The 22,512-nt window shown below is 37.0% G+C and overlaps 1 protein-coding gene and 1 long non-coding RNA gene across 2 annotated transcripts in view; one reads left to right on the forward strand and one right to left on the reverse strand.

Annotated features, from left to right (window-relative positions):
- Window positions 1-5,649: 5,649 nt before the first annotated feature.
- LOC131524857 (uncharacterized) lies at window positions 5,650-8,164 on the reverse strand. Its single transcript, XR_009267092.1, has 3 exons — window positions 7,812-8,164; window positions 6,734-6,839; window positions 5,650-6,646 (listed from the first exon to the last, which is right to left on the reverse strand). It is a non-coding gene; the product is annotated as an uncharacterized LOC131524857 (long non-coding RNA).
- Window positions 8,165-8,740: 576 nt separating this feature from the next.
- ppp1r37 (protein phosphatase 1, regulatory subunit 37) overlaps window positions 8,741-22,512 on the forward strand; it is a 55,128-nt gene continuing 41,356 nt past the window's right edge. Inside the window, exon 1 of the mRNA XM_058750635.1 lies at window positions 8,741-10,373. Coding sequence (XP_058606618.1) covers window positions 9,716-10,373 — 658 coding nt within the window. The 5' untranslated portion in view covers window positions 8,741-9,715. The remainder of the gene's footprint in view (window positions 10,374-22,512) is intronic.

Genomic DNA, 22,512 nt, shown 5'->3' on the forward strand with positions numbered 1-22,512 from the left:
GGAGCTGTAATCATAACTTTGTAGGAAAACAATTACAAGTGCTCACTGTTTTACCGCCTCTAGTGTTCATTTCTGTTGGAAACTGCAGTGATATGTAGGCCTACTTATTGGTACGTATTTCGTGTCTTGCAAAACAGTTCCCCGGCCCGACTCCCGAGGTATGTTTTCGTCAGGAGACCTGATAGCACAATCATCAAACATTAAACAGCATATACAGTAAATCTAAACTGCTTAATGTTACCAAATGAAATGTTGACCCAAGAAGTGGTTTAGGTCCGTGAAGCTTTGGAGGCTTAGATGGAAAAGATCTACTCCATCTATGTTTTGATCATCGTTTTGAAACCGATCCAGACGTAGTGACAAAAATTATTCTTTTTTGTTCAAAATGTTGCTTGTGTTGAATGTCTAAATAGTCAGCTTGCTGGCAATTCTAAAAATTTCGGTCAAATAAATGCTGTGTAAAATACATTCATGCATCTAATGGTTATTTACATAAATATACACTAACAGCAAGTGGGGAAAATAAATAAAACTTATTAGTCACTACAGAAGTAGTTCTCTCTTTTGGTATGTCCAACTTGGAAATTTGGGTAGCAAAATTAATAGTTTGTAAATATGACTCGAAGGGTTGCTCGTGTCCAATTTTGAACTAGGAAACCCATATTTACAAAAATTCTAATAATGCATAAAACAATTTAATTAATTTGCTCAGGAAGATTCTCTTTAATGTATTGCTTCACTGTGACTGCAGCTGACCTGAAAGAGAACCAGGTAGAAGAAAACAGTAGAAACCAGTTAACAGTCCAATTTTGAATTGCAATCTGACATTTCAGAACACATCAAGTGCATTACATGCATTATTTTATCAATCAGAAAGAATCAAACCCAATTTCAGATTTCAAGTTCTGTTTATACTGTACAATCCAAATGTTGCAATTCGATTCACATTTTATTTTACATGTGCAAATATGTAAAATAAATATTTTAAATATTTTAAATGTGTAATATATTACATGTATGTAACCAAACGTCAGTCCACGTGTAGTGCAGTCGCTGCTTTCAAAACCAGCATTTTCTAACCTGATCTACTGCCTTGACAAAATATCTAAAAAGAAAGCTGGCATTTATGTCAGAAAAGCTTTTTTTTTGTCTCATTCACTATCCATTACATAAGACATGAGCTGTAAATTATACACACAGTATGATGCAAAACATATGTAAATGCACACAAGCTAGTTTTGAATCTTTTGAATAGTATATTGAATGTATTTGAATATTATAATTATTTTGCTAGTTTTGATTGCTTCTGTTGTCCTCATTTGTAAGTCACTTTGGATAAAAGCGTCTGCATAATGACTAAATGTAAATGAAACTGATCCAAAAGTTTCACGTCAAGTGTTTACAAGCTTAATTTTGTCCTGTTGGTCAGATTATTTCAGTTCTATTACCAGGCCAATGAAGGCTAAATGAGGTAAATGCGACCCACAAAACCGAGCTTGCATATCGAGAAGTCTTTGCATTCACATTCTTGGTACTTGAGTGTCTTTCAGGTCAGCGATTTGGGGCGTAGGAAGAGATAAAGAGCATTTAATCACATGTTGGAGAGGAAATAAGGTCACGCTGCACAGGTAGAGTTCAAAGAATGGACGTGCAGATGGCCATATGAAAGGAGGAGGAGGGAAATCAGGCCGCCTGTTCTCTAATGACATGGAAAAGGAAGAGAAATTGCGCTGACTGGTCAATGGTCCCCACTCGCAGGTGCTCGGTCGCAGATCAAATAGGTCCATGGCTTTTATATCTCCTCTGTTGCTTTCGTCGGGGTTTAAGGAGAAGAGGTGCTTTTGTGATTCGAAAACCTTACAGACATGTGGAAGTTATCAGCCGACAGACTTGCCTATCCCTTCTTCCTTCACCCCCGTTTTGTCCCGCGGCCCAAGAAATGCTTGAGGGAAACAGAGGAAGAGAAAGAGACAGAGAGGTAAACACAGAGAGAAAGGTGAGAGCAAATTGCGGTTTAACGCCTGTCTGCCATCCGAGTCCTTTAGCTCATTAATAAATGGCAGCGGGCCACGGGCCAGAATGTGCAACTGATGGGATAAGTGACAGGAAGCATGTAGGGCCGGTGTTTGTATTTCCGTGCGTGTGTGTCGAAGGATTGATTTGATTAATGTCTGTGTTGACTGAACTCTGAATTTACACTGACTTATAAACACGTCTCCGAACTGCAGCGTGGGTATCGCTTTACAAATAGCCTCGCGTGTTTATATATGGGTCAATGACAAATAAGGATGTCTTGAGTTGATGAGGAGGAGAAATCTTTTAAAAACCTGGTTTAAATGCAAGTGCCAAGGTCTTGAAATGTAATCTGCAGGTTTCATGCGGTATTGAAAAATGTGCAGCATTTTCTCCCACATTCTGTTTCAACGGTTCTGAAAATGTCAGGTGGTGCAGCCAAGTAAAAAAGTCATCAAATACGTTCTTTACACCATGAATACACCTTTGGTGTATGCTTTTTAATTATGTTAAAAAAAAAAGTTCATTTCATGGATTTAAAAAAATTATAATATGTAAACTATATTGTTTTTATATTTAGATTTTATAATGCTTTTAAGATGAATCTCTTTTGCTCACCAAGGCTGAATTTATTTATATAATACTGCAGTAAAAACAGTTATATTGTGAAATATTATTATAATTTGTAATATACATTTTCGATTGAATTACTTTTTAAAATGTAATTTATTCTTGTGATCAAAGCTAAATTTTTAGCAACATTACTCCTTCAGAAATCAATCTAATTCCGATTTGCTGCTCGAAAAACATTTCTGATTATTATTTACATTTACATTTAGTCATTTAGCAGACTTACAAATGAGGACAATAGAAGCAATCAAAACCAACAAAAGAGCAATAAAATGCAAGTGCTATGATAAGTCTCGATTAGCCCAATGCAGTACATGTAGCAAGGTTTTTATATACATATACTGTATATATATATATATATATATATATATATATATATATATATACACACACACACACACACACACACAAAGAAAACAATTATAATGTTGAAAACAGTTGTGATGCAGTTTTTCAGGATTCTTTGATGAATATAAAGTTGAAAAGAACAGCTTTTATTTGAAATAGTAATCTTTTGTAACATTATAAAAGTCTTTACCCCTACTTTTGATAAATTTAATGCATCTTTGCTGAATAAAAGTATTAATTTCTTTAAAAACAAATCAGTAACACTTTAAAACAAGTTTCTATTTGTTAACATTATTAACTACATTAGTTAACATAAACTAAGAATGAAAAATACTTTTAAAGCATATATTATTATTATTATTATTATCTTAGTTCATGCTGATTCTGACATTTACCAATTCATTATTAAAATGAAAAGTTGTATAATGTTAGACTAACATTGAACATTTTTTTATTTTTATTAACTAATGTTAACAAAGATGAATAAATATGGTAACAAATGTATCGCTCATTGTTAGTTAATGTCAGTTATTGTATTAAAACAGTTAACAAATGGAACCTCATCATAAAGTGCTACCAAAACAATCATATTGACCCTCAAATTTCATATTGTCCCACGATTGACCCCTAATGAAGGTGTTTATGAATATTTCTCCTTATTCTAAAACAAATCACAAGAATTCAGCCTAGAATTTATTTATAGACTGACACTTTGCATTTAGGCCATGTGCGTGTTCATGTGAGGTTCTCTAAATATGTACCATCTGTGTAAATACACGTGTATATGCATTCATTACACACAAGCCCAAAATGTTTGCCTGTTTATAAAGAGCGTCCTTAGGGACTGGAAAACATGAAACTTAACCTTTATATTTCTCTCGCTCTCTTTCTCGGACCAAGTGTGCGGTCCAATACCGTACTTAGTTTCATAGAAATAGAAATAAACGTGGACATTCGTCTTCTTAAAAAAGCAGAATGAAAAGCCATTCAGACTCATTGCACCTCATTTATATACTATCAGAGGGGTGATTTCATGACAATTGCCAGTAAGGATGAGCATTCAGTCAGGTTATGCTGCTATGAATTATACTCAATGTTACCGATGACAAACAGTTTGAAACCAAAGACTTTGGCTTTAAACTCCTGTATGTGGTTTTCATGTTATCTCCCAAATTTAGAGTTTGAACTGAGATCTTATTTGAAACAATCAATAATGTTAGTCAAGGAAAATGGATGGATGATACCTTAAATCATGCAACTTGTTGACAAGATTTTCTAAGTGGACTGAAAACAAGAAAAAAAACATCCCAGAGATTTTCATTTAAGAAGGGATCTGTTCGGCTTGGGAATAGGTTGTTTTGACACGGTCTAGTAAGAAATCATCAAGCAACCCTCTTGCAATTGCATAGAAACACACCAATAACCATTCAGAATACCTTAGCAACAACATACATTCAATCTGATGTAAACAAACACTTTTAGTCCATGTAGTTTGACTGGATGAAGGCAGATTTAGATCAGATGTTCTTTACAAAAGATGCTGCATTAAATCCATGATTCTCTGATGAATAGAAAGTTTTAAAAATGTCATTAATCTAAAATATCAAATCATTTTTTTTTATGTCAATTTAACGCATCCTTGCTTAACAAAGGTATTAAAGGAATAGTTCACCCCAAAATGAAAATATGAAAATATCCTCACCCTCAGGCGATCCAAGATTAGGATGAGTGTGTTTCTTCATCAGGTTTGTAGAAATGTGTCTCTGCATCAGTGTCTCAGCAATGGATGCTCTGCAGTGAATGGGTGCCGTCAGAATGAGAGTCCAAACAGCTGATAAAACATCACAATAATCCACACCACTCCAGTCCATCAGTTAACATCTGGAGAAGACCAACGCTGCATGTTTTTTAAGAAACAAATCCATTATTCAAAGCTTTTATTAATGAAATTCTTTCTTAGCTGTCCACATTGAATGCCAAGACAAGTGCAAACTATGTAAAAAAAAAAAACACATACATACAAAGAAACATAATAAAAGTACAACTATGTTGCAGATGAAAATGTGAGTCCATAATCCATAATAACGCTTCCTCCAGTGAAAAAGTCCATCTCCTGTTGTCTCTCACATCAAAATCCGGCCACACATTTGTTTAGAACAGTTTAGGCTGTTTTTGCTAGCAAATATTGCATATTTCTCTCCTGATTCAGACTAGACATATGTTTTTATCAGCTGTTTTGAACTCTCATTCTGACGGCACCCATTCACTGCAGAGCATCCATTGCTGAGATCCAAGTGATGGAATGCTACATTTCTCCAAAACTTACTATATATATATATATATATATATATATATATGCTATATATTGTATATTCAGGTTGATAAATTGCACTGATTGCTTGCATGAAATAAATTTTATAGCATGTTTATAACATGTTTTTTTACGTATTTTAACAGCAGTGAGCGTCTCACAAATGAATGGCTTGTTTTGACAGTTACTCAGAATGCCTTAGCAACCACATAAATAAAATCTGAAGCAAACACACATGAATCCTTTTAATAAAGTACAGAGTACAGCTAAAAGAAGGCAGTCTTAACTTTAAGAAAGAAGCTGTTTCTTAGCACTTCATTGACCGAAGCTTCATTCTCACTCCCTAAGTGTGTGAAAAGCATTAGCGATTAACTCTTGGATTTGGTTTATTTATAAGATGAATCTTTCCCTGGGACCCAATGCCTTCTCCCCCAGCTTCTGCCTGACATCTCCATAAAGCAAAGCACGGGGGGGGAAACCGACTTGAGATAGAGTAACAGTAAAATCCACCAACTCGCCACATTTGTGGATTTACAGCTGGCTGGGGGAGATCCAGGCCTCCCTGACAGCCCAACAGTAAAAGCACTCCCGCTCCTGTGCACCTGCCTCCCACACGCACACACCTGATAGATGGTGCGAAGCAGAAACAGGTGGAGAGAGCCGTTCTGTCAAGACACACCCCGAAACCCACCGCGCTCTTCGAGGAGAAAGCCAACACAAACATTAAGATTGAGTCGTCTCCTGTGATGTCCTGTTTTCAGTTCACAAAGAGATGGATGGGATAAACACACTTCAGATTTCTCCCGATACTCCCAGCGCCTTTGATACTAGAACACATTTTGTGAACTTTGACCCTTTGAGTCTAAAACCTCCACAAGACCTATGGCTTTCTTTTGACCGCAGCAGATAAATTGATGTCGGTCGAATGGATCTCTGGAGAAGAGCGCATGAGTAATGTCCTGACAAAGACGGCAGCCTCCCTTATGACAAGGATCATTGTTGGATCCGTTTTCAATTTGCGCAATGTGCAAAATAAATCAAATGCTGAGGGATACTTAAAAAGCGCAGCCATGGCAACCTTACAGGAAGTTCAAACAGATCTGCGGTTTCCTGTGGTGTCAAATAAGGCATGTCCACACCTGACAGAGGAAGAGCCTCCTCCTCGAAGGGTCTGTCAGAAATGAACCGAATCGTGGTTATGCCACATCGTGAGGCTTCAGTCTTCACATTTTCCCACATTTGCTCTCAGTTTCTTGTCACAGTCGGGTAAAAAAAAGGTGCAGAGGATGCAGTTGGCTTTCCTCAAACCGGACCATTGGCAGTGGCACAAGTAGCCATTAATAACTGCAGAGGAAGCCCAGAAAAATCACTTTGAAAAACAAGCTAAGCGAGTGCCTCCAATTTGATGTTAAAATATTTACTTTCAGCCACCTGTGGGAGGTCTCTGTTTCTCGTCTTCGCTAAATTAAACCGCTGCTAACTGCGTTACAGCTGCGGTCCCGAGATGCTGAAGTGCTCTGGTAAGTGTTTCTGTCTTCTGCACAGATGAAGGGTCACGTCGCACATTAGACAGGCCTGAATAATTAGAGCCTGAACGTACGTATGGTTTGGTTAGTGATTTCAGAATTTTGAGAAGCCAAGAGTTTTGAATGTCGAGGCCACAAAGGGCCACTATGGTATAAAATATTAGTCTGGCATGAGGGAGGCGGGACTCAAGAATCAGTGAAATTTGTGAATATTTGATTTGTGCAGCTGGATTAAATCTAATCAAATAAACATATACATTCACACTTACTTCCATGTGTGTGTGTCTGTCTATCTAAAATTCTATAGAGGTAAAGTACTAAACGGGTACAGAAAAGCATTCATATATATTCCTACTTTGGTATACTGTTTATTTGGCAACAGTATTGATATATTTATGGGTGTTGAGATCAGAATTACATTAGAAATCAGATTAGAATTAAGGTGTCGCTGACCTCTAGTGGCGAGATGGATGAACTCAGTGTGTAGATCTTACAGTGAACACAAACTCGTGTTCAGGTCTACAGTACTTTAAAGCATTAAAAAAAAAAAAAAAAAAAATCAATGCTTTTTTTTTTTTTTTTTTTTTCGGCTGAGGAGAGTATAGATTTATAAAACTATTTGATAAGGATTTAAAAACAACCTAAACACTAAAAAGATGCAAGGTGAGGAGCACACTACACTGTAGTCATGATAATACCATTGCAGTCTTATAATATTAAGGTATTTGAAAATCCATTTATTGTGTAGCTATTTCAAGTGGTACCATCTGCACCATGACAAGTTGCTTAAAAAACACACAGTATTTTAAGCAAAACCACAAACACAGAGATTTAAATTTCACCCAGTTCAAGTAACGTATAACTTGTGCTACACGTGAGACTGAAAAATGTCAACATTTAATTCATACATTTTCTCCATTATCATAACATCATGAAACGACATTCAGCAGGGAGTGTACTTTTAAAAGTTTGTCAGCACTTACCTAAAAGTCAGGTGGCCTTCTCACAGCATGCTGCCAGATTAATAAAGACAGAGAGCTGATCCTCTAAATCCACATGTTTGTGAAACAAACTTTTCATACCTTTCAGATGCAGACATTATTTTCTACTTGCTATGGTTGCAGGTGGCATTAGGGGAGGGGCCAACCTATTCTAGAGAGCATGTGATTGGACAAAAATCTGTAGAGTGCAGAATGAGTCACGACTCATGAGTATGTCTGTTTTCCAATAAGTAAAGGACTATATAGGCAATATAGCCTATCTTTGCTAAAAGTGAATACTGACAAACTTAAACACTGTATAACCTAGCATTTTTGACTTAATAGTAATTTCAGGAAAACAGGCCATTACTGCAAACAATTCATAAAACACTCAATACCATTTAAACAAATAATAATAATAAATAAATAAGAACGCCGTCCCTTTATTGGCATCAATGACATCAGAAAATCATTTTAAATATTTTTTTGTGATGAGGTTTTTAAGTCTAATAGGTATATAATTCGACGTCATTTCGAAAATGTGAGATATTTGGTTTACATAATGTCAATTTTTCTAAGTGTATGTTATTAACCCAATAGACTAAATAAGAGTGCAATATATTTCTTTACATTTACATATAATTCTTTCTATTTTTTTTCTCTCAATAACACGCTTCATAAACCATCCAACGTGACAGCTGTTTGGCAAAGTTGAAATGTCAACTGATTCGTTAATTTTTTTTTTTATACATATATATATATATATATATATATATAGTGATTTACGATAAATGCTAATATAGATAAATCAAAAACGCAATCGCTCGAAATGAAAATCTTCCGAAGAAACACAACACACTAGCAACTTTGTGATTTTCTTGCGTACACGTCCTTATAAACAAACGCTCGAGTTGAAGTCGCGAAAGTGCGGCGGCTGAAATCTCCTCGCGCTCCCTTCCCGCGGTGATGACGTATCCGTGAACAGTCAACAGACACACACACGGTCGGTCCGGACTGGAGCTATACCGGGGCCAATAATTTTCTCTTTTTTTCTGCTGTCTGTGCGTTTTGGCGATCTGTTTAACATCATTCATACCGGGCGGCCGGAATAGAGTGTTTACACGGAGCACACGACGCCGTTTGTGGCGGTTTTTGTGGATGAGAGCGCGCTCTGGAGTGTGACGCCTGTTTTTATTTGTGTTCACTGCGACACGGAAAGTGACAGTGCAGGATTCATCGTCCTGACAGCTTAAAGACACGACTGGAGCGATACACATGCTATTGCACTTTAGATCATTGGCTTAAAGAGTCAGTTTTAGTACTTTAGTCGTCTTGCTGTAGGAGAGCAGGCCAGTGGAGAAAGCCTAATCATCATCATAATCTTCATCGTCCCACGCCTGGTTTTTACAGTCCAATGTTTCAGATTTAAATACATCTGTCAGTGCTTAACTTATTCTTGAACGCGATGAGAGGAAAGTAACAGTGTTATTGGTGGACCTTATGTTGTCAACCTGATGTGCATGTGAGATATTCTCTTTTAATGTGGATGAAACTGATACAGATCGACTTTGGAAGATGTTGTAGGTGTTTACAACTTTGTTAGGAACACAGGATTGCTAAAGAAAAGACTTAAGACACAGGGTAGAGTGAATTGCCTTATGCAATCCTTTAAATCAATACTACAGCGACCGTTTGAATGAATTGAGGTGCGTAAATAAGTTAAGGACCACCATTTAAAGCTATGATGTGAACTTTTAGTACGCTATGCACTTATTAAGGAGATATTGAACTGTTTCTCCCTGGGTTTGCGAGGATAGAACTGCATTGTAGGTGATTGAGGGAACTTCTGTTGGTTTTTAGTGCGTGACAGGCAGTGGCGTGTGCTCCAGCTCCCTGGAAATGAGAAAATGAATTGCGAGGAGCAAGCTGTAGATTTGTGCAATGCTATAGATTTGTGCAATGTGTCTGACAACACTAAATCACACACGGCGGACGAAATCCTTCCCCGTGACGGCCTCCTGCCAGGGGATGGAGATCAGGGGGAGCGGGACGCTGCTGTCCTGTCCAGGTTAAAAGATGTCCATTCGAAGGACGATGCTTCCACTGAGCTCAAAGCACCGCATAGTAAAAACAACGGCTCCATTGCCGTGTCAGCCGACCCTGTTAATGGTTCTGCAGGCGATCTGCAACAGAACGAGGAACCGCCAGTGAGCAAGTGCTCTGTTGGAGATGGTGGGGGTGGTGATGAGAATGATGATGGTGAGATGGATATCGGTGTGGATTTAAGTCTGGATGAAAATGGCGTTTTGGAATTCGAGCCAACGGCCCAAAGTGAGGAAAGTGCCTCTAGTTGTGAGAACTCTCTAACACCAGAAACTGTCATAGAACTGCATTCACAGCAACCTCCGGAAGAGCGCAGTGAGGATGTGCCCTCAGAAACCGCGTCAGCGGCTACAACACCAGGCAGTGGATCCGGGAGTAAGCACGGGTCCAAAAGGGTGACCTTTCCGTCAGACGAAGACATCGTCTCTGGTGCGGTTGAGCCGAAGGACCCTTGGAGACACGGTAAGACCTTTACAGTTCTTGCATCACTTTCGAACCCTCAAATATCGAGTGCAGAGCTCATCTCCTGCGGTTTGCATTGTTGCTCCGCTCTAAAAGCTTTGCGTAATTGTGCTCCAACTATTCGGTCCCTGCTGAGTTGAAGCCAAGGCTTTGAACGTGGCTTCTGTTACCTGTTACGCTCTGAGCGATTCAGGCCTTTTCCTGAAAGCCTCCCGTGATCCGAGTGACATTTGATCCGTAAGTCCTCCGGGGTCATTCAGCGGCTCCATACAACTGCAGAGATCTGCTGCGATCCGTCTGAGCCTCGGGCAGCTGTCTCACAGATATGGAGAAACCTCTCGAACTCTTCCAGACGCTGGGTGTTGCGTAAAGCACATTCTGAGATATCAGCATCTTGCAGGCCGAGTGCCGGTTCATCTCTTGGAAAACAGAGAGATCCGCGCATTGTTCTGCTCGATTGGCTGCGACGTGTCAGATGTTTTTGAGCCTGCGAAGATTTAACAGCATGTTCTGTGCTTTCTAGGCCAAAGGTTTTCGAGGTGTGTCTCTTTTTACCCTGCAGGGAATCTCCTTTGCGTATATCGCACCGGTCAAGGTGTCGTCTGTCGCTTGTGTCTGTGGAAGCTCAAAAGTAAAACAATGATGCTGTTGAGACACAATAAATGCAGTGTTTTGTCTGACAGCTGCTGTTTGTTTACTTAGCAGTGTCACATTATAAAGGCACTTGGAAAATTCAACCCTGCTTAAAAATATTTGTCTTTGTACACAGTTTAGCCTAGTTATTGTTTCCAGTCACTACAAACACAGTTTAGTCACCTTTAAAACTTGTGTTATATGTAGAACAACTTGTATTATATGTAGTATAAATTATAATGTATATAATGGGGGGTATATCTGTAATTAATTTACATTCGAAAGTGTTTGATTATGATTTCACTTTTTTTACCTTTGGTTAGTGTGTAATTTTGCTGTCAGAGCATAAACGTCTGCAAAGTTCAATGCAAAGTGAAATATTTTATTTTAAAGAAATCGCAGTTTCTACAAGGACTACAAAAAAGGAGGGTAGGGACTACAACGAGCTTCTTCCCTGGTTTTGTGACATCACTAACCCTGATGTTTACATAAATCTTGCCCCTGGGAACATGCATCTACCCGTAATGGTAAGGGGGCGTGACATTTCCGGACAAAGTGCACTTGGCGGTTAGCGAATCACAACGCACTGGGCCAGCTAACCAATCTCAGCCTGATTACTTATTTCTGAGGGAGGGGCTTCTTAGAACCAGGAACTCAACCGGCCGTTTGGTGAGAATCGAAACAGCAGAATAAAGGTAAAATATGTTAAATTAATGCATGTTTTAAAAAACAAAAACAAAGCATGAACACTTTACTCTGCACCTCATAAACACAGTCAAGCAAACACAAAAGCTGACAACTTTACAATAACAATAATATACAATATGCCAATGTTAATGCATTAAATATTGTGAACAGTAAACAATAGTGTTACAGTATTTATTAATCTTTTTTAGTTATTTAATACATATTCCGTCACATTTTTAACATTTAAAGTTGCTTAAATAAACCGTAATATGAACGAACATAAACAATGAATAATTATGCACGTTTACATTGTTCTGTAAAAGAACAAGGTCGAAAATGCATTAACTAAGTTTAACAAATGTAATAATTTTGTGAAGTTTTACCTGTATTATGCATTGTTTGAAAGATCATTAGTAATGTTTATTAGTTCAAAGTATTGTCAGTTTACTTAGTATTCATGACATAATCCTCTTCGTGGAAAAGAGAGCTTTGAATTGCACAGTTTATGCACATTTTAAAGGATCCAGGTCCAGCTATCCCAGGCTATTTGTGGTAATGGCCTAATGTTTAAGCATCTGATTAGTAAGCACAAAGGTTGCTGGTTCATTTCCAAGTAATGTTGTCCCTGGAGTTCCAGCGATCCCTATCCTGCTCCGCCACCATTGTGCCTTTGAGCAGGGCACGGTATGCTAGGTCGCTTCAGCAGGACTGTCCTTGCAAATACTGTGCAATAGTTAGTTAAATTACTGCTCTGAATTTGAAGCAACTTAAACACTTATTCCATACTCTCTCAGCAGACTCATAATTGTCAAATAAGTTGCATGTGCATTTTTCTCACAGCTTTTCTTTAACTTGCTTTCCACAGGTGCTAGCCGGTCTTATTTCACAGTTGCACATTGTTCTGTTGTTATATAGGAATGAGGAAGTAGTGTAAGTCACCTGCCTGTACTGTACGCTCTATAATTTCCTTATATTCTGAGGCTGAACTTCCCACTTTTGTAGCTTGGTTTCCTACACCATTTCCTCAGACCCAGAGTCTTGGTCTCAGAGAAACACTACAGTGTTTGTGTGTCTCCTGTAAATGACTTCATGAGAGAGCCAGTGGATCAGATTAGAAACCAAGCTGCTTGTTCTCTGTTACTCGGTTGTGTTTGCATTGGTGACTAATTACATTTTAAAATATAAAGAATATTTATAATTCACATTTATGCATTTAACAGATAATGAACAGAATTAAAATTTCAGATATATAGCTAGATTTATTTATTTTTTCTCTCATTCAAACGTTGGGGTCAAGTTTAGTTTTTTCATACAAAGCTTTTGTGTCTTATGCTCATAGAGGCTACGTTTACTTGATTAAATATACAGTAAAATATTGTGAAATATTATTGCAACTTTTGTAAAATATCATTAATTCCCGTGATGCAAGGCTGAATTTTCACATGATCCTGTTTTTTGTTGTTGTTGTTTTGCAAGTTACAGCTTTATCATTTCCAGTTTTTTGCACATGTGTTTTGCCATTGTCACAGGATTCCTTGCATACATTTTTGTGACAAAGAACGTTTCTTGGCAAAAGTTTTATATGGCCGATGATTTTTGTCAATCCATTCACCAATTTACATCCTTGGATGTTTCTAGACGTTCCTGAGACTTCTTTAGGACAGATATCACTCATGGCAGACCGTCTGATTTATCATTAACTGTCTAAATCAGACGTGCCACATGAGACAAACCTGTAGTTGTACCTTTTTCTTTTTTTTTTTGACATTTCACCATCTATTTCAGTTATTTATACAATTGATTTAGTTTTTATTTAATGTGATATGAATTTAATTTGCTGCATCACTCTTATTGTTCCATGAGCTCATATAACAAGATATTGACGAGGCTTTTTAACTCTGTTGGTGGTTTCATTCAGGTATTTTTGATGTGTCTAATAGGGAAAGGGCATGGCTGGCGTGGGTGTGTTTTTCTCTCTTAACACACACACTGGCCCCCGTGACCATGGCACTGCTGTGTGAATGACTTTGAGGTCCACTGGCATGAGGTGGTGTGAAGATCTATTTTGGAACGTATCGCTCAGATGTTACTGCCCCGTGGCGTCCCTGAGAGCTCCACTCATGTTTGCCAGTGGCCTCCAAGACCCCTCCAGATATGAATGGGGGCTAGGGATATGCCTTTTTTTCCCCCAAAAAATATACATTTTTTAATGATGTTTATTGCAGGAATACTCATGGTGAAACGTTGGAAAGCTTAGGGTACGTTTACACGACAACAGTGTACTAAAAACGGAAAAGTCTTTCCTTTGTCATTTTGAAAAGTTTAGTGTGCAGACGACAACGTTGTCAAAACAATTCCCATTCACATGGATCCATGACAACAACTAAAAGGGATGTCCCTATCAGGTTTTTCTGATCAGGTGCTCCTGAATCATTGCATACTGAGTTTCTGATCAATACGGAGTCCTGATCCAATTCTTGTATTCCTAGTGTTTGATGCACAATTCAAGTACATTAAAGCTATTAAAATCTATCCAATGTACAGATTTGTGCAGAGAGTAAAAAATGTGTGTGTACTGTGTACATAAGATATAATCTATGTATATATTTGCACATACTGTGTAAAGACATTGGTAGAATATGGGAGTACCGATGTAAACTTCTTGTATTTTATATACACATTTTCAAAAGTTAGCATTTTCTGGCCCCATTCCATTTCTATTAAGAATATTTAATTGCACAAAAGGTTCTTTGTAGTAGAAAAGGGTTCTTTAAGTTATTAAAATGTTCTTCAATCTAAGAAAAAAATGTTCTTTTAAGAACTAAATGGTTCTTTTATGGCTTGACGGCAAAACACTCTTTTAGGAATCATTTCAGATACCATTTGAAAGTTGTATATGTCTGTCTACCTTTAGTTGTGTTGTTGTGTTTTTTTCTAACAGGCTAATTAGACAGGTTGGTTTGCTCTTTTAAAAAACAAAACAAAAAAAAAACTGGCTGATCAGGTCACTGAATTAAAGAATTTCCTCATCATGTATATGGACAAATCTCGTCCTTTTACCAGCCCAAATGAATGGCCTTTCTTCAAAGTAAAGCCTGACTTTTGCTGTCACTGCAACCTTACAGCAATAGCAGTGATTTCAGAGAGGTAAGAGAAATAGAAGATTGCTTTTCTTTTCTTCTGGTTTGTTGGTCCGTGAGTTATTGGGAGGCTTACAGAGCAGATTGTAATTCATGACACAATCTCATTTGGTCTGTGGTACTTCGGCTTTGGGAGCAATTTTTGCTGAGTCAGAAACATTGGAGCTTTATTACAGTTCCAGCACTTTTCAAGAAATACTTGAGTATTTGTCCAACTTTAGTCACTTCTATGTCAAGGGGTTAAACAGATTTCAACATTTTCATTTTGTTGAATTACGGTCGCCTCATAACGGTCTTGGGAACTTTTTACAATGCCTTCATCATTAGTTTTCTTATAGCCATTTTTTAAAATGGAAATATCTGAAAATATCTTGCTCTGACATATCTTAAAATAGGTCAGTGTCATTGCTCTGTCAAGATGCACACCTTAATGTTTTCTTCTAAGGCATTTTTGTAAAAGTTGCTTAAATATCTTAATTTAACTAAGACCTAGTCCTGGCTTAAGCTGAGCCCCGTTTGTGAAACTGGGCCTTAGTGTTCTCCAAAACCAATATTTTCTATATTGCAGTTGTATGTGATTATAAGATTATAAGACTTTTTCAGGTCTAGAAATCACACTTTTAAAATTTGCCAACCTCCCCAAGTTTTTAAAGACCACGGGAACCCTGTTTTTTTTTTTTTCTCAAGGTAAAAGTTGTTGAATGGGTGAATTAAAATTTATAAATATTTATTGACTTTTTTGTGGTTTTAGTTCATTTAATTCTTGTTTTGTCTTATTTTAAATCATTTTGAGGCCTCCTGGTTGAGAACCCTAGTCTTAAATGCAGTTTTTTTTTTTTAAATATGCAAATATCAAATGATAAAATGATTTGATAAAGCTATTAGATTTAGAACAGTTTATGTTTGCAGCTAAACATAATAAATAATAAAGATTTAGCAAAAGTTTATGTACTTGTTTATCAAGGACTGTCAGTGAAGCGCTTGCTGGAGATGAAATATGAGACGTGATGTGTGAAGAAAACAAACCACTGTTGGACATTGTTAGTGGACAAATGAGTCAGTAGTGCAAAAAGTGCCCGTAAGAAACGCTCTTTCTGAAAACGGGCTTGTGTGGTGCATTTTGTCTCGTGGCTTGAGCTGAGAGGAAATGAATATAGTGATGTCTGGGCTTGTTTGATGAAGGAGGACAGCATACTGTCTTGCTCAAGTGTGCGAGCGTTTGCGTCTGTACCCCGAGGGTCTCGATTCTGTCTGCTGACAGCACCTCACGTTAATTGCCAACATTTAGCTTTTGTTTACATATCATCCTTATCAAACGACAGTGCGCAGTTTAAAGGAGCTGTCATTATCTTCGCTCTGAGGAAGACCAGGCCTTGCTGTACTTTACAGTTTGAAGTTTGAGCAATCGCACTCCTAGAATCTGTTTAAACTGAGACCTAATTACCGTTCCGCCTGAAGGATGCACTTTTATAAACTTGTGTAATGTGCCGTCTTGATCTCTCAAATGTTTAAATGTAAAATTTTGATTCTGATGAGACCTGGTATGGAATGGATTTCGAAATGTGTCGTACGAAACTGGACTAAAATTGACCAATTTCACTACCAAATTTAACTGAAAAAATGCAGTGTGAAGAAGTTGACGCATTGTAATTTTAAATGTAAAACAATTCCAATATTTTCCTAATCTGGGTCATTTTGTCCCTTTTGAATGACTATGATGTGGAAAATTGTGATGGTTTTAGTTGCATTAACTTGGTATTGGTAGGTTTTTTAGTCATTGTATGTGGTTTGAGCTGGATTGAAATGGCCTCTGGCTTTGTTACCTCACTTATTAATCTTCTACAAACATAAATACATTATGCAGTTAATATTCAGATGCTTCAGGGCAGGCGAGTAGACTCTTCCTGAGAATTTCAGGGATGTATTTCACAGTAAAGTGGCACAGTTCATTTACACTGGCAATTGATTTTCTGTGGTTAGCTTTAACCGCTGCCTCCAGAACATGAGTTTTGTGCTCTGAATTATCATCAAGATGTGTTTTACTTGTGAATGACCTTCAGAACCATTGAGTTTTGGTGGAAATGTGCTGGTTTTGTTTTAACAGTATTAGTCATATTTCTAAGTCATCAACACACCTGCTCTTTAATGTCTTTACAGTTTACAAGCTCTTCTATTTCACTGATGGTTGCTGCTCTGACATCCGCTGTATACATTCAAGTATGTGCAAGTGTGTATGTGATTGAATCAGATGACAGTGGTTTAGATAAAGAGATGTGCATAGAAGTGAGCTTTCTGAACTGCTGTTAACTACTTCAGTTATTGAAGTTCATTGAGTTAGTTTATTGTTTTATCTGCCACTGATGAAATTCATCTAATGCTTTGCAATTAGGTTAGTGGAGATAATATTGTTTCACATAATTTGTGTTTGCATGCTGCTTACTGACTTTGAGTAGTCCTGGTTTATTTTCTCGGTGATGTTGTGCTTAAAAACTGTTTGAACTAATTTGTTTCTCAACAGACTTATAACATTTAAAGGGATAGTTCATCCAACATAGAAGTTCCTTTGAAAAGTGACTTTTCTCCCGTACAATAAAGTCTTTGTTAACTAAAACTAGTGGTGGTTTGTCATTTTGCCAAGACCAATTTATTGGACAGTCTTTGGCATTTTTTAAACTTATTGGTTAAGTTTTTTTTTTTTCTCTTTAGCCGATAAGAGTTGAAGAATGATTTCTACATTCTCTGTTGTCATTGTTTATTTTACAGATTTATAAATTTAAATATTTTTTTTCAACTGAGTATTTCTGACAATTTGAGGGAAAAATATGTGAAATAAATATACTAGGCATAAGACTGTATCAATAACAGATATCATGCATGTTCATTATTGTGATATATCATGATTTTGTATAGCCACATGTCTAAAATATACATTTAAATTGCAGCATGCGTTGTTTACTATATTTCAATTAAATAGTGTGATATTGAACAGGGCTCCAAACTGCGACTAAAATGCATCCCTCTGATCAGCATGTGGTAGATTATATTAATATAATTACAAAAATAATAATTTGCGAGCAGTGTTGGGCAGTAACTAGTTACTAGTAATTTAGTTACTGTAATAATATTACTTTTTGTAGTAACTAGTAGTGTACCTAATTACTAATAAGATTTCAGTAATAATATTACAGTTACTTTCCATAAAACAGCTTAGTTACTTTTGATGCCTCAACCCCGCTGATTTAAAATCCAACAATCAAATAATTCCTAGATTTATTTTCATAGTTTTCACGACTCGCACATGCATGTGATGTCCCCAGTGCAGCAGGTAAGCTTGGAATATGGAAAAGCTTACATTTAGCAGATAGAAATATTGCATTATATTGATTTTGTCAGGAAAAAAGATCTGTTGTGTAAGTTGTGGCTTCACTTTACTCTGGCATTGCATCCCTCTGATCAGCATGTGGTAGATTATATTAATATAATTACAAATATTTTTGGAAAATTAAAGAGTTTCTTACAAACTCATGTGATTTGATAAAATACGTAACGAAATTTAATCGCATATGGGTAAAGGAAAAATTACTTCAAACTACACATGACAATTAATGAGGTGAATACAACACTTCTTCTTGAATGTCGCGATCAGTCACTATTGAGTGTTTGTAATAACTTCTGACTGCGATCCAATGTGGATTTTGGTCAAATGATGAGGCAGAAATATGTTGTTAGTAATATTCTAGAAGAATTTTATCTGGAAGATATACAGTTACAACTTCTGTGGGGCGTGACGAAAAAGTAATGTAACTAGTAGTGTAACTAATTACTGTTGCCAGAAAGTAATAAGTAAAGTAACAATATTACTTTTGAAAGGAGTAACTAGTAATGAGTAATATATTACATTATTTGAGTAACTAACCCAACACTGTTTGCGAGAGAAGTTTTTGCTGAGGTCGCCAATGGCGACTATGTTATGACTTGTTTTTTAACAATTCTCGATTATAATCAGGGGTGCACACAAGTGGTCCGCATGCGCGACCAAAATTAAAAATGCGCTGTGTAAATAAGTTCTGACAGCGCATTTGCGTACCGACATGGTTGACAGCTGTAAATGCACAATCACCATTTTAGATCGACAAACTGTACTGTATAAGATTTCTATCCAAACTGAAAGCATAATCTAGGCTACCTGCTGCCGTTTTCAAAGCAAAACTGTGACATTTCATTCACTGACGCAATTCCATCAGCAGCGCTAAACCCGGAAGCGCATAATACTTACTTGCCGGCAACCCGCCAAAATAAAAGCTTGCTGATTTTACGTTTGAAAATGATGAAAATTAAAATAATGATAATAATAAAAATATTAGCATTTTATTTTTAAGTTTACTATAAAATAATTGCATTTGTATGTAATACACCCTTTTTAAAAAAAAAATTAAATAGTATTATTACACTTGATTATTTAGTTTATTTTTTTAGTTAGTTATTTTATTTAAAAAAAAAAAAAAACGAAATAAAGTGCAATAATATTATTATCACTATTATTAATACATTTTTTTTATAGTTATATTTTATGGGTCACACTACATGCCATAGCCCGTGTGAGGACCAAACCAAATCTCCAGGCTGAAAAACTTATGTGCACCCCTGATTATAATCATTACTAATATGGCTTCTTGTTATCAAGATCTTAGTCTATATGCTGAGTTCTGTAAATGCGTGAACTTCATATTAGCCCGTTTGCAGTGCACTTGCTGTCCAGTAATCATAATACGTTTTGTGCTTTGTTACTTTTTAATAAACAAAGTATCAGCTTTAACATTCTGCCAAATTCATAACAAAATTCATAACAAAATTCATAAAATAAATACGGTTTTGGTGCTCTTTAACGCTTCAGCGCCTCAGTTCAAGCGGCAAGTGAACCCATTATGTCTTTCTCTATTATAGTATGAAATGAATGTGAGTTAATATCAAAAGGTAGGCTATTTTATAAGAGAGCCTACACTTATTGAAATGTCTCATGTAATCACTCATTCTGTGTCAAACTGTGCAAATCTTGTAAAGTTGTAAACAATGCCACGTAACAATACCTAACCACTGGCCGTCCATAAGCTCATCAGTCAGCTAGAAAAATAATTATAAAGAGGAGCATTTTGCTATATTTATTCGCTCTTGCTTATTAATATTTTTACTTAACCTGTTGTCTACATGATAAAAAATGCGAAAACCGACTGGATGTGTGAGAGATTTGACAACATTTCTATAGGATGCATTGAGGAGGAGCCCAAACGAACACTGTAAAAAGCGATCATTTGACTTTTCTTTAAAAAATTGAGGAAACCCAGGGCTCACAAAATGGCGGGGCTATTGCGTTTTCCAGTTGGGCTACCAAAATGTATCACTGCCCTGCCCAGGGGGCTAACTTAAATACTGTGGGTCCTCTCAATTTACTGGACATAAAAAGTTTTAAATATGTTAAATGGTATAAGAAATTAATTATAATTTCAAGAGGTCTTACAGTTGGGGATGGAAAGACAAGAACCGCGATACAGCTGGATTAAACTTCAAAAGGCAATGATGTCATTGAATAAATATGAGTTTGGTGTAGGGAATATTAACAAGTCCCGCCCATTTGGAGCTGGCTCCAACCTCCATCTCGGAGAAGCCGCTATATTTGCTCCTAAAGCGCCAACTTAATGCATAATTAAAGAAATACATTAAGTGAACTTGACAATTCTGAGTTACACTGACAAATAACAGTTTGAAAATGTTTGAAACCTTAGTTCCCAGGTCATCTACAAGATGGATTAAAATGCTGATAAAGTCAAGAAAAGAGTAGACCAACACATGACTGTATGATTGAAATGTCAAAATGTTAAAAAAACAAATAAATAAAACGCGTTTATTCTGTGGCACCTAAAAAAATAATTTGGTGCCTAAGTTTTTTCTTATAGGAGCCAATGGCTCCTTACTCGATTTTTTTTTGTCTGGAGCCCTGTTAAATATAGCCTATATCACCTTTACATCGGCTATCAGCCACCCTGCTGGCATCAGCATTGGCCATCAAAAGTACATATCAAGGGACTGTTTGATTAGCAACATTCTTTGAAATATTTTCTTTGGTGTTTATTTCGTGAGTGAAAGTCATACAGGTTTGGAATGACACAAGGTTGAGTAAATGATGACAGAATTTTCAGTTTGTGTGAATTCTGTTTCGTGTTTCTGCATGTTTTCTAGGATTGTGTACTGCAGTACCGCTCTCTGTGTATTGATCAAAGTGTAATGAGTTTTAATCTGAAGGAGCAGTCTTTAGTTCAGACGTCTGACCAGCTCAGCAGCACACTTTAATAAGTGTTCTCCACTGCTGCTTTTGGAAAGACGCCATTCAGAGGAATGCACAGGTTCCCCAAAGGCTGTTTGCTGACGGACAGATTCTCATTGATTCACCCCACTCTCATGATGCCATGATCTATATACAAAGTGCATGTAGCATTAGGGAAGGAGATGCTTATGCTTTAGCGTTGTGGTTAATCTTTATCACTGTAACATTTTCAAATATACCACGCTGAAATCTCACCACTGTGCAGGTCTATTTGATCTGGAACCTGGAAGTGGTAAACACATACACGTGCTTTTGGATGTTTTTTTTTCAGGTTATGAAACCTACCCAGATGGCGTGTCCAAATAGCAGTGCAAATTTGGTAAAAATATGAAGGCTGCACTTTAAAAACATGCCTGCTTTTCTCTTCTTTGAAGACATTTCGTGACATGATTTCATCTAATGCTCCGTGCCAGCACTGACACTGCTGAAGGAGCCAGCTGTCACGTAGTCAACATGTGAAAAGAGATGGCATTTATCTGTGCGCATTTGGAAATATTAAGGAGTGTTTGGTATTGTTTTCCCATTTTGGGAAGTCTCTCTCTCTCTCTCTCTCTCTCTCTCTCTGTCTTTCTCTCTCAGGGAACGTTTACCCACGCTGAGATTAAAAAGTGAATGCTTTTCCAAGGACATGCTGTACACAGAGTACATGAAGCACGTTCAGTGCCTTGCACAGACTCTGGCCGGTCTGACACGGCCCTCATGTTTATAAAACACGCGCATGCAGACTGGAAATGTATGGTCAGCATATAGATAGATAATTTATTAGTCCTCAAAGAGGAAATTCATTTTCACAGAAGGTGCATATGGAACACAAGGACAACTACACACACTTATCACAATACAACCACAAACAGTTATCCCCCAAACAAACAAACAAACAAACAAAAAGCTAGAGTGTAAGATGAACCTACACATTTCACACCTTTTTAAAATGGTTTTTATTGATTAAATTACCTGATTTAGTCCTACGTGTCACAAATGTAGGGCTCTATGATTTCTCTGATGCAGGACGGAATTGCAGAGTTCAGCCATGAAAGTAGAATTTACAGTATAATTTGTCCTGGAATCTGGCAAATTTGGGATGAATAAATTGGTCCCACTTTATATTAGGTGGCCTTAACTACCATGCACTTACATTTAAAAGGTTAGTTCACCCAAAAATGAAAATTATCCTGTTATTTACTCACCCTCAAGCCATCCTAGGTGTATATGACTCTCTTCTTTCAGACGAATCCAGCCGGAGTTATATTAAAAATTGTCCTGGCTCTTCTAAGCTCTATCATTGCAATCAGCGGGTGTT

This window comes from Onychostoma macrolepis, chromosome 18 (assembly GCF_012432095.1).
Source record: "Onychostoma macrolepis isolate SWU-2019 chromosome 18, ASM1243209v1, whole genome shotgun sequence".
In the NCBI taxonomy this organism is placed as follows: domain Eukaryota; kingdom Metazoa; phylum Chordata; class Actinopteri; order Cypriniformes; family Cyprinidae; genus Onychostoma; species Onychostoma macrolepis.